We start from the raw sequence: 12,363 nt of genomic DNA on the forward strand, positions 1-12,363 counted from the left end.
GGCAATAATATATATATTTTTTATTGTTAAGACAACTTCATTTTAAAATCAAGTTCTATTTTTTATGTCTATATTATTTTATTCGATGTTTTTGTGATTTTATCGTTGGTTACTTTTATTAATCAACTTATCTAAACTAGAAAAATGACCTTGAGGAACTTGGATGATTTGACTTCTTCTATAATCTTCCATTTGAATATTTATCCTAGACCTTGAAGTAGTTTAAACCTACACAATATTCAAATCACCTATCGCCAACTTCCGCATGCTAGCCATTCATTGTCAAATTAGGTGAAATTTCTCATGACATATTAAAGTTATTGACTAAGTTTATCAGGCTAATAAATATGAGATGAAGGTTCTATTGATACATTAAGCTATTGACCAAGCTTGATAAATTTAAGTCTATACCTAACTACTCTCATTTAGGCTACTATAATTTGTATGACTGATGCAAAATGCTAACCTATCCAAGTTAACCAAATAACGGAAGATATTGTATCCCCCAAGACCAAGAGATGCAGCATTTGTTTTTTGGTTTTTTGGTCAATTTTTTAAGGTACTGACCGAGATCAAATATCCACGGTCAATCTTCTTAAAGATGCTAATAGTAATAAATACTGTAGTACTATAGGACAAGCTAACAGAAGACAGTGAACACAGGTTTACATTCAAGTCATTACTAGCTCAAGTCATGGCTTACAAGACTTATTTTTTACTGCCTAGGACAGTGAACTCACCCTAATAAGGAGATGGTTTGTTGTTGTTACATTTTTCCAGTGGATTTTGGGGTTGTCTTTGGAAAGAACACGGTTTAGGAATAACAACGAGTGTAGAGCTGTGTCAATCAACGATAAGCAATAAGTCACAAACAGATTCCAATCTGCTACCAAGAGTTGAGCCATAACTTGAATCATGCTCCTCCTTTACATATACCACATCCTGATGCGTTGAAGATTACAAGTTGCATGAGTGAGTTCATACATGAACTAGCAACATAGGAATATATAATTTACATTCTTAGCTAAATGCATTAAGGTGCACAAATCTTAACATTCTCGCTTTTCCCTTCTCCTGCATCCCAGTAGCATATACTACACGCAACCACTATCAACGGAAATTATTCTCTCTTCTTAGAAACACAAACGAAAACAGTTTAAATTTCAGGCCTTTCAAAGTAGCCCAAAGGACATTCACCTACTATGCTTTTCCAGCTGGTAAACTTTTCATGTCTATAAGGGATTTCTCAGAGAGATTTATGATTGAATCAGCAATAACTCTGGCACTGGATTTCATGTAACCGCCTGAAAATGTAATTAAAAAGACCTGTTATTGGTAACATATGGCACAAGAAGTCCGCCAAAATGATTCAATGACTAGGCAGCAATAGAGAACAGGGGATAGGTTGAACCTGATGTGAGCATGATGAGGGGGATGTTTCTCTCTCTAGCAAACCTGAAAACCTTTTCGTCCCTACTAGCAATGCCATCAGGACTGATCTGCACGGGCACATATGCAATTAATAAAAATAGCAACAAACGATTTTGGCATAAACTCATATACCCCTCTCTTTTAATTTGGCAATAGAAAGGGCTGCCGTTTATTTGTAACAAAACTGGCAGTACATGCTTACTGAAACTAAAACTGCTTCAATCAAACCAAATCTTTAGTATTGCCAGAATTCGAGGCATGCCCATTAATTTTGGCTATTTGAAGGATTTGAGCAAAGAGAGAAGCATGATTGATATTTTACCTTTCTCTGGCTAAGTTCAAAGACACAAATCCTTTAGGCCCAAGCCTATACACAGAGGCTGGAGCAAATATCAATCATACTTCATAAGACACAATTTTTATTACGAGATGTACAAAAATGTTACCACAATTTAATTATTTTACTTACTAAAATTTAAAATCATTTAAATAATCAAATAAACATCAATGTGATGACTTCTCCACCAAGCTAATATTCACCAATTTCTCAACTATTTTCCTCACCACTTGTACACAAGTCAAACAAAAACAGTGTTTTAAAAGGCGTTTTCAAGACGAGCCCTGGGGCGAGGCGCACCAAAAATGCCCCGAGGCGATGGTGTAAGGCGAAAGTCTCAAGAGGCGTACGCCCAGCAATTCGGGGCGTATGTCAGGGCGTTGAGGCGCATTTTTGTAGTGAGTAGTAAGCCCCAGAGACTTTAAAACAAAATTTGCAGAATAAGTTCTTCATATAATACCCAAATTCTCAAAAGTGAGCTTGTAATTACTCAAAAGTTTAAAAAAGAACTGAAACATTAAATTTAAAAGTCAAGACTTTTTTTATTGATATAAGCCCTAATTTATATTCTTCTTCAATTATTTATCTTGTCCGCTAGTCTGCTACTATCTCCCAAAAGCAACGAACAATCATTTTTTTTTTTTGCAAATACAAAGAGAACTTCATTGTCCTTCATAGTAACAAGTTCAAAGTTCAAATTGTAGGTTAGTCATCCTTTTTGTTCATCCAAGTATAAAACTTAATTCTTTTCAACTCAAGTAACCTGTGCTTGTAAGTAGCGTATTTGACTAGTTTTTTTGTGGGGATGGAGCACATCTATATAAATTCTTCACATATTTATAGTTTTCTTCAATTTGTATGCAATTTTACCTATTTATAAATATTTTACTGTAATTATATTATTTTATGAAATATTAAAAATTAAATACTCATGGGGCTTATGCCCTGTGCCTCGGGGCTTATGCCTCGCTGAGGCATATGTAAAATGACTCGCCATACGCTAAAATTTAAAGTTACATGTCCAGTAATAGTATCACGTAAAATTAGATAGAGCGAATGTAACAAGTCTACTGCATGTACGTTACATAATTTAGTTATCGATAAAATTGTGCCTAATGCTTGGAACAGAGTTGGGATATTTCGTATCTTCATCCTACCTTTCAAGCCAAAAACATGTATTTGATTTTTAAAAAGAAAAAGATTACTTTCTTACATCCCAAATTTTATAATTATTTGCTTGTTTGCTTATGACAAATACTCCTCCAGTTAGCCGTATAAAGAATGTTAAAATATTTATAAGCTTGTAGTAATTAAAACACATAGAGTTCCATCTTGTGTGTGGTTTGCCACAGAAAGAAGCACAATCTTCTGTCAGACATGCAACCCATATATAGCTTGTTTCCAGTTTGTGGGTCTTACCTTCAACCTGCCAAGTGGATCCCCATCCAAAATATCAGTGCCAGCATTATAGACAACAAAATCGGGATCAAATTTCTTCTCTGCAACCTGGAAGTCCATTAGGATAACAATCAATCATGTATTACAAGGGTAAATCAACACAATAATCGAGAACTCACTAGGAATATATGTGTTTGAATGTTTCCGATAAATAAAGAAAGCATAGAAGAATCAGAAGACACTGACACATTAGTTCTTTTAAGTCAAATGATTTCATGACAACAAAGATGTAAACACTTTACAGAAGTCTGGTTGCAAAGCTCCAAAGATATTGATCCCTCTAGCCTCTACACAACAGGGAATATCCTTCTTACACAAAAAATATTATAGGAACAAAAGGGAGCTTTTAACTCTTCACAGTGCATTTTCGATTTCTTCAAAAGTTCCTGTGTTCCTTTTACTCCATCTCAACCAAAAAGCACAAGGAAGAGCTCCTCTCCACAAGCCTTCTTCCTAGATAATTCTAGGTAACTTCATTAACACTAGATATTAACAGAAAGTCGTCATGGTTTTTCTAGGACTGAATTCTAGAATTTGTGCCAGGAGCAATGGTCATAACCAAGGCTAAATCAGTTCCTCACGCAATCAAATCATTAAAAAAATAAAGATGTTAGTGACAATGTTGACATAATCTGCAACTTCACTAGTGAAATATTTGCAGCAATCCTACCTGTAGCCATCTAACAAATGAACATACGGAACTTTTGCACTGATCAGAACATACGGAAGATAGTAGTAAACGCAGAATGGAGGACTTGAATTCAAATAAAGTTGAAAAGTTACATCACTTTTCTTGTATCAGCATCAGAGGAAATCCATTGATCTTTTGCAGAACATATATTCCTCACTCCTTATTTAGAGAAGGCAATAAAACTAATAGCTGCAGAGTTCTCATGACGACTTAGAATTAAACAATAACCACTATGTGGTAGACATGCTTTGACAGGTCACCAGCACATAGGCACAAAAAGGTGACACAAGAGTATAACTTGCAATAATGAGATACTATTAAGGGAAAAAATGTGTGGAAAGTGGTGAGAAGAAGTTCAATTACATACCTCAAGTGCATGATCTAGCTTAGTCAAGTATTCATCTGTTGCAGTCCCACTCTGCCAAAGTTAAGGAAGCCACAGATGTCAGTGTAGTTCAAGTAAACAAATAACGTGTTCTATAAATTTGAATCTAACCTGAACTTCGACTCCTAGATCAATGTACCGCCTGGCTTCAAAATCCTAAAAAAATGATATAGATTCGCAACAGATCTGATCAGATACTGCTACCTTTTGATGCTATCAGCGCAATTAGAAGAGAATCAGAAATCAAAAGACAGAATTGATTCGGTCAGGGATGGGGGCACGGGGCATGTGAGGAACAAGGAAAGGAGAGGAAAGTAACAGCCCGCTCAACATGCAGCAGATTGTTCAAGATGGAAACTCACAAGTGGATAAATTCCAGGATTGTACATATCAAGGATAAAGACTCTTCCTGCCAGCACCCAACAATCACCAATTAATAACAGTTAAATGGCACAGAAATTTAAGATGAATGACGAGAAACATACTGTCCTCGGAGAAGTCCATTTCATGGCCATTTCCTTGGTGTGCATCAAGGTCGATTATCATGACTCTGTGCAAGAAAAAAGTTCATAAATGATTTCACTGAGATGCCATGACCTTTAACTGTACATAGTTACACATTATACATGAATTACCATTTGGTGTACCTTGAGATATTTAAATGCACAAATGCAAAATGTATACAAAGAGATATATCAGCATAAACACAAAAACCGCCTCCCCTCTCTGATGAACAATGATGAAATCCACCACCAACATTAATAGCCCATCCTCGTTCTTTTGCAAGCTTTGCAGCCACGATTGTTCCTCCCACCTACAAAGAATTATCAACAATTAGATCAAGTCCTACTTCATGTAATATTCATAGTGAATCCAATCTCCCACACGATAAGGGTTAGGTTTAGATTAATTAGCTTTGTGTTAATGTACCTAGAACTCTAACTCTTGTGTACTCTACTGTGTATATATTGATACATGTATGCTAACATGAGAAGCGTGAAGAAATAATACAAATAGATTTCTAGCATCTTTCTCCTATGTTAACATGGTATCAGAGCTACCATCGGACTCATCGTCCACATTGCTTCCACCACCAGTGGCGACCATCACCACCCAAGCCACCGTGAATTCCTTCACTCACAGCTCCACCCCAACACACTCATCACATGCAATTATTTCATATGCCACCACCTTCCAATTTATCCATTGCATCCATTTCACAATCATCTCCCCCTTCCATTGAACCTACTAGTTTTTCTGAGGCCAACAAACGCAAAGTATGGCATGATGCCATGGCCTTAGAGATGAACGCTCTTCTCCGCAATGGCACTTGGACATTGGTTCCCTTTTAACTCTTCCATAAATGTTTTAGGCAGCAAGTGGGTATTCCGGATTAAAAGAAACCCTTTACGTCAAGTTGAGCATTACAAAGCTCGTCTAGTCGCCAAAAGTTTCACCAACTTGAAGGACATGATTATTTTAAAACATTCAGTCCAGTAATGAAACCTTCCACCATCAGAGTGGTTGTTGCAATAGCTGTATCAAAATGTTGGCATCTGAAGCAACTGGATGTGCAAAACGCCTTTTTACATGGTCAGCTTCATGAACGTGTGTTTATGTCTCAACCAGGAGGCTTCACTCATCCCTTATATCCTAACCATGTCTGTCAACTCAGGAAGTCTCTCTATGGCCTTAAACAGGCCCCTCGTGCGTGGTATATGAGGCAACATCAATTTCTCGCGGCTATTGGGTTCTCTCCCTCGAAAACTGATACATCTTTATTTGTGTATCAAGCTGATGCAATAGTTGCTTACTTGCTCGTGTATGTTGACGACATAATTCTGACTGGCAGCCATCCATCCTTCTTTAGTTCTATTATCTCAAAGCTTGGTGATGAATTCTCCTTTTGTGACTTGGGCTCTTTAAGTTTCTTTCTGGGAGTAGAGGCCAAGCATACTGCCCACGGTCTCTGGCTCTCTCAACAGCAATACATTAGCAATCTGCTAACTAGGACTGGCATGCTCAAGTGCAAGCATGTTCGCACACCCATGGCACCTAATACAAAGCTACACACTGGGGATAGCTCTTTGTTTCATGATCTTAAGTTATATCGCATTATAGTTGGAGCCTTACTATGAACTCTCACTTGGCCGGATCTTGCATTTGCGGTGATTAAAGTTTACCAATTTTTGCACTCTCCAAGCTTAAATCAATGGGCTGCAGGTAAACGTATAATCGGATATCTCAAGCATACAATACCATCAGTTTGTCATTCTAGCCTCTCCAGGTCTGTCACTACAAGCATTCACTGATTCCGATTGGGCAGGTTCCTCGGATGATAGGAACTCGACTGGTGGCTATGCCATTTTTCTTTGAAGTCTCGTGGTCCTCTAAGAAACAACGGACAGTTGCTCGATCTTCCACTGAATCGGACTACAAGGCTCTTGCTGCTGCTGCTGAGCTCTCTTGGCTGCAATCTTTATTATTTTAACTGGGCATTCCACTTCCCACTCCTCCAGTCCTATAGTGTGATTATCTTGGTGCCGCTTATCTATCTATCAATCCAGTTTTCCATGCTTGCTCTAAGCATGTTGAGATTGATTATCATTTTGTCCGTGACAAAGTAGCTCGAAAGGATCTCTCAGTCCAGTTCCTGCCAACAAAAGACCAACTAGCTGATGTATTAACCAAGCCTCTTGCTTCTGCTAGATTTGAGCTACTTTGCTTCAAGCTGAATGTTGTTTCTCTACCTTCGGCTTGCAAGGGGAGTATTAGAGCAAGTCCTACTTCATGTAATATTCCTAGTGAATCCAATCTCCCACACTATAAGGGTTAGGTTTAGACTAGTTAGCTGTGTGTTAGAGTATAGTAGTGTACCTAGAACTCTAACCCTTGTGTACTCTACTGTGTATATAACTATATATTGATACATGTATGCTAACATGTGAAGCGTAAAGAAATAATACAAATAGATTTTAGCATCTTTCTCCTACGTTAACATCAACAAAATATGAACCAGAGAACTAGAAAAAAAGAAGATGATCTGTGAATAATTAATTTCACCTGCTTGCGGAAAGGGCGAAGCACTTTCTGCTGCACAAGGCAATTGGGAAGCATTGCAGCAGGAGGGACCTAAAAGGTCCAGGCATGAGATAATCAAGAGTATCAAAACAAGAAAACTAACTTTTCGAAAAACAGGTAGCTAGCAATGTCTTGGAAAATCTATGATGACACCACACGTCTGTTTACTTGTTCTTGTCATAGTAGTAAGATGGATCAACACCAGCAAACTTCAGCTCTGAGTCTTACCTCAACAATCTTGGAGACATTCAAGCTGCTATTCAAACTTTTCAAGTATGATTCTGAATGCACCTAGACCAGAAATGACAAAACATTAATCAGTCACCCTCAACATTGCCAGATACAAGGACAGTCCATAGGAATGCTTAGGTACAAGGACGGTCCATAAGAATGCTAGTCATACTGACTACAGCTAACAAATAAGTAGAGTTACAGCACCTAGATTGGAGAAAAGACCAAGAACATCCTAAAGTGACTAGTAAATTCTGTACATGCAAAAAAACTGGAACTCAGTGTGCTGTAATTCACCTAAATGAGATTGCAAATAGACCTCGACATTCAAGAACTCCTATATAATCAACGAGGAGCCCAATACTTGACTAAAAGATTTGCAGCACAAGGCTTAAGTATTATTGCTGACAGCACCTAGATCAGATAAAGAGCAACAATATCCTGTTTTGACAACAATATTGCAAATATATACAAAAATAGAACTAGATGTATTCTATGTCACCTTAATGAAATTCCAAATTGACCCTGGCATTTATGGACTCAAACATAGGCAATGCCTTAAAATGGTAGTTAAAAGATTTACAGCGAGGATCCTGAAGTAATTATTCCGACAAACGATCCTCAAAACTTAGATGTGTGAACTCAAATAACTGGTGGATGGGATCAGAATCTCATATATGAAAATGGTATCTGAGTTTAGCTGAATGGAGGTGATGATAACTTAGATTCAAAAAGTAATGACACCGTGTTCCTTAGAAAATATCAGGTCATCAAGTTGATTTTTTTTTTTTTTTTTTTTTGAGATAGAAATTCATCAAGTTGATTAAAAAGTTGCAAGCGTGAAGAATACATAAATTTAAGGGAGATAAAGTGTAAGAGCATGTTTCAAATTGACTCAACTAATCATTTGAAAACAATATAAATGGATATAATAACTCAACAGATAACTAAGTTGATATCAGTAGAAGTTGCTACCACTAGCAGATCATCTTTTGTTGCCTCCACGGGCTCAACTATATGCTTTTGATCCACGATACCGTCCTTAGAGAGAAACCGGCAGATTCGACCCCATTTTGAAGCGTCAAATGGATGCCTGTGAAGTTAAATGCTTGAATGAGGCCTCCAGTTAAATTCAAACCTAGTTAAGGCAGTAGTTCTTTCAGAGAAAAAATAATATCTTTTTAGAGAGAAAATAAACAGACATGACCCTCAACAAAAAATTAACCAAATAGAAATTCAGCTCTGCAAACAAGGATACTTCACCTCAACAATACCAACAACACCAAACCCAGTGTAATCCCACAAGTGGGGTCTGGGGAAGGTAAAGTGTACACAGACCTTACCCCTACCCTACGAGGTTGTTTCCAGTAAACCCTTGGCTTAAGGAAACTAGTATACTTCACCTCAAGTGCAGCAAATGAAACGCATAGAAATGAGGCCCCTGCCATTTTGTCAATGAGCTATATTTTATATCCATGACCTTCATGACAAACGGGAAATTCAATAAAATTGGAATGAAATAGAGAAGATTGGCAAGGCCCTTGTGCAAGGATGAAATGCACAAATTGAAAATAATACAAACCTTTAATTGTAGCATCCCACAGCGGATAGTCAAAATAGAAAGGGGGTTCGTTGTAAAGCTTGCCTTAGGAAAATCCCACATGGGAATGAGAGGAAAAGTTATGGGCCATATAAGGCGAGAAATGGAATGCAACTCTCGGGACGTCCTTCGGGTAGAAGCCCAATGGGCCAAAACTGTTAGGCCCCAAATATTGGACCAAAGGGAACAAGGCCAAGGTTGTAACAAGTAGTATCACGAGCAATATCACTCCTAGTACGAGGGTGGGGCAAATATGAGCGAGGAAGTTGAGCTATAAGGAGTTGAATGTAACAACCTATGGATTTTTTTTTTATTTTTTTTTTAGGGGGGTGGGGATGTGTAGGGAATTCAATTTGAAGCTTGTCTCACATATCCCACATTGGAATAGGAGGAAAAAGTTAAGAGGCCAAGTAGGATCAGGAATCCAACTATTGAAGCGCCTTTTAGGTTAAAGCTCAAGGTAACAACACCATGAGCCACCAAAAGTTAGGCTAGAGTGGCTAATACGTCGGTAGTTGGGCCCGGGCCGTTACAATCTATTTTGAAATTAAAACTTAGTTATTGTTGTTATACGTACGTTAGTCCGGTGTTTGTTTATGAATATTTCTTTTCTTTTTTTGATAAGAAGTAAAGAACCCCTAATCTGTTTGTTTAGTATTGAATGGAATGGACTTAAGTAGCCGGAAGGAATGTATCTAGAATAGATATATGAATAGTGAGATGTTGTTCATTCAGATTGAATTGGACTATACCTCCATTATTTCATCTTCTTTATTTATCAACACTCCGTTCAACTTTTCACAATGTTTAAATTTTCTTCCAGTCATGTACATAGAAAAAGTTAGTTATCATCTTCCAATATCCACCACATTTGCATAATATAAAACATCCTATTTCATATTGTCATGATTTACCAGGAACAGATGCCAATTACTTCCAAACTCAATATCATTAAACTTATATCTTAAAATACAAAGCTAAGATAACCAGCTTTAGTACTTCTATTGCACTTCTAGAGTTTCACCATTTTTTTTCCGTCTAGAACTACATACCTTAGACCTGACCATTGCTAGAACTTTCCACGACAATAACTATGCATCCGTTTTTAGGTAGACATAAGGAATTTAGCAATCAAAAATTTTAAGGATTAAAATAAACTTATTTCGGCAATATCTTTCACCATTTGATCCTGCAATCAATTCCTTTTCTTTTTTTTTTCTCAAACAAATTTCACCCTGAATGTAGCATAGATTTGCAGCACTTACAGTTTCTCAATACCGAGAAAAGAAATGTCATAGGATGACGAGTATATCAACGGAACCTGATCAGGAAAAACAACAAAACTAAAATCCGAGAGATTCCTGTAAAACTCTTACTTTAAATTTTTAAATAAAAATTGAACTAAAAACGAACAAGTTTCAGTTATATACCTTAGAAGGAGGCACATCCAAATACAGCTTGCTAGAGAGAATACGATGCCGACGTAGAGCTTCGGCGTCGTCGGTTTTGGATGAAGATGCTGTCGACATTCGGAGAAGAGGGGAATTGCATAAAGTGAAACAATTGAGAAATTGAGCAACTTTAATGGCGATGACTTTGTTGAACTAATTTGAATTGAAGAAGAAGAAGACGAGAGAGATTGAGGTCAGAGAGAGAGGAAGGTTGACTCGGCTGAAATTGGCAGCAGTAGTATACTCAGAACTGAGAAGGGACTCGGAGCTTTGACACCTGGCATGAGTGGTTGAAGGAACTGGACTCAGCTCCGGAAAGGGAAAGAAAGTTAGACACGTGGCTTTCGTTATTAGCGTTGACTTACGTAAAATGGTCTTTTTAGGCGACTGTTTAAATTTTGTCTATTTTAAGAAGTTATGCATAGAGTCTTGGAATAATTATTCTTTTCGGATAACGTAAGACTCCGATTTAATATTTGCTCATAAAATTTTTAGTTTGCTCAGAAAATATTAAGTTGTTATGTGGTATGTGCAATAATTAGTAAAATTTAGATTGTAGTCTAATATTTTTTTGGAAAAAAATTCAGCTTAAGAATATTTAAATCATAATCTAAAAGGTTCATTAATTGCAAAAGAAACTAAGAGAAGATCATTTACTAAACAATTGATACAGAAAGAGATAACTGGAAATATTTTATTATCTTTTTTTTTTGATAATTAAATATTTTTGTATTAACCACCAATGCAAATATTTACAAAGCACTAGATCACCTCAACCTACTTCCAAACTGGAAAAATAACTCACTCTAACCTTCACAGCCTCCTAACCTCATCTATACAATTACTCTCACGAGCTAACTACTCAGTATTTACATTTTGTAAGGACACGAGTATAACCCTCAACTCTAATATTACACATGCAGACCACTCTCCTTGCACGGACATCCATGTTGTTGCTTGCTTCTCAAATATCCTTGCATTTCTCTCAATCCACAATGTGTGTGTATATTCTGCGTACACTAGTTTGAGTATCCTGGCCAGCTGAGATCGCCCCTTTGTTTTCATTACAATCCAGTGCTGCCAATCAGTCCACAATGTTGTAGATGGTTGTTGTATCTGTAACCATTGCATGAGTCTGGACCATAGGCTTCTACCAAATGTACATTCTGCAAATATATGATCTCTCATTTCTGGTGTTTGATTGCAAAAGCAGCATGTGTCTTCCACTTGTATTCCCTAGTTCTTCAATCTGTCAGCAATGAGCAATCTTCCTTGAACTTGTAGCCAAATTGAGAAGATTGCTTTTGGTTGTGCTTGATTCTGATACATTAAACCTTTCCATGAGACTTTAGCCAGTTTTTCTAACATTTGCAAGTAAACCTGTTTGATTACATTCCTTTGGTGAATTTGCCTATTGCTGATGACATCCAGATTACCCCTTGCTCCAAGTATTTTCCTGACCATCCATGATGCCTGCTTTGGTGCTCCAATGGTTGCAAAGACTTGATCCTTAATATAGTAGCTATGGATCCATTTGATCTAAAGCTTATCTTTCTTGTTTGTCAATTCCCAGTATATTTTTGTGATTGCAGCCTTATTCCATAGTGCCAAGTTGATCAAGTTAAGCCCCCCTGTTGCTTTAGGGAGAGCAAGATCCTGTCCCATACCACTAAAGCTTTTTTAGTAATTATATTCTCC

At 37.2% G+C, this 12,363-nt stretch overlaps 1 protein-coding gene and 1 non-coding gene across 3 annotated transcripts; one reads left to right on the forward strand and one right to left on the reverse strand.

Moving 5' to 3' along the window:
- Positions 1–836: 836 nt before the first annotated feature.
- LOC107817285 (histone deacetylase 2) lies at positions 837–10,946 on the reverse strand. 2 transcript variants are annotated; one of them, XM_016643085.2, is made up of 13 exons: positions 10,645–10,929; positions 10,480–10,535; positions 8,590–8,707; positions 7,612–7,674; positions 7,366–7,434; positions 4,950–5,116; positions 4,788–4,852; positions 4,665–4,711; positions 4,414–4,458; positions 4,285–4,335; positions 3,188–3,274; positions 1,412–1,499; positions 837–1,304 (listed from the first exon to the last, which is right to left on the reverse strand). In XM_016643085.2, exons 1-13 carry the CDS (start codon positions 10,741–10,743, stop codon positions 1,201–1,203), a joined length of 1,059 nt encoding a protein of 352 aa, XP_016498571.2. In that variant the 5' UTR covers positions 10,744–10,929; the 3' UTR covers positions 837–1,200. The 2 variants fall into 2 exon arrangements, with proteins under 2 accessions (XP_016498571.2, XP_016498572.2); XM_016643086.2 differs by lacking the exon at positions 7,366–7,434 and having other exon boundaries at positions 10,645–10,946.
- On the forward strand, positions 9,096–9,200 carry LOC142177718 (U6 spliceosomal RNA). Its single transcript, XR_012706279.1, has one exon. It is a non-coding gene; the product is annotated as a U6 spliceosomal RNA (small nuclear RNA).
- Positions 10,947–12,363: the final 1,417 nt, after the last annotated feature.

Source organism: Nicotiana tabacum, chromosome 23 (genome assembly GCF_000715075.1).
Source record: "Nicotiana tabacum cultivar K326 chromosome 23, ASM71507v2, whole genome shotgun sequence".
In the NCBI taxonomy this organism is placed as follows: domain Eukaryota; kingdom Viridiplantae; phylum Streptophyta; class Magnoliopsida; order Solanales; family Solanaceae; genus Nicotiana; species Nicotiana tabacum.

Excerpts from the sequence above, each read along its gene's own strand:
- LOC107817285 (XM_016643085.2), bottom strand. The coding sequence starts at position 10,743 with ATGTCGACAGCATCTTCATCCAAAACCGACGACGCCGAAGCTCTACGT. Across the intron at positions 4,853-4,949 it reads GTGCATTTAAATATCTCAAG|AGTCATGATAATCGACCTTG; the intron begins GTACACCAAATG and ends TTTCTTGCACAG. Across the intron at positions 1,500-3,187 it reads ATCCACTTGGCAGGTTGAAG|ATCAGTCCTGATGGCATTGC; the intron begins GTAAGACCCACA and ends GTGCCCGTGCAG.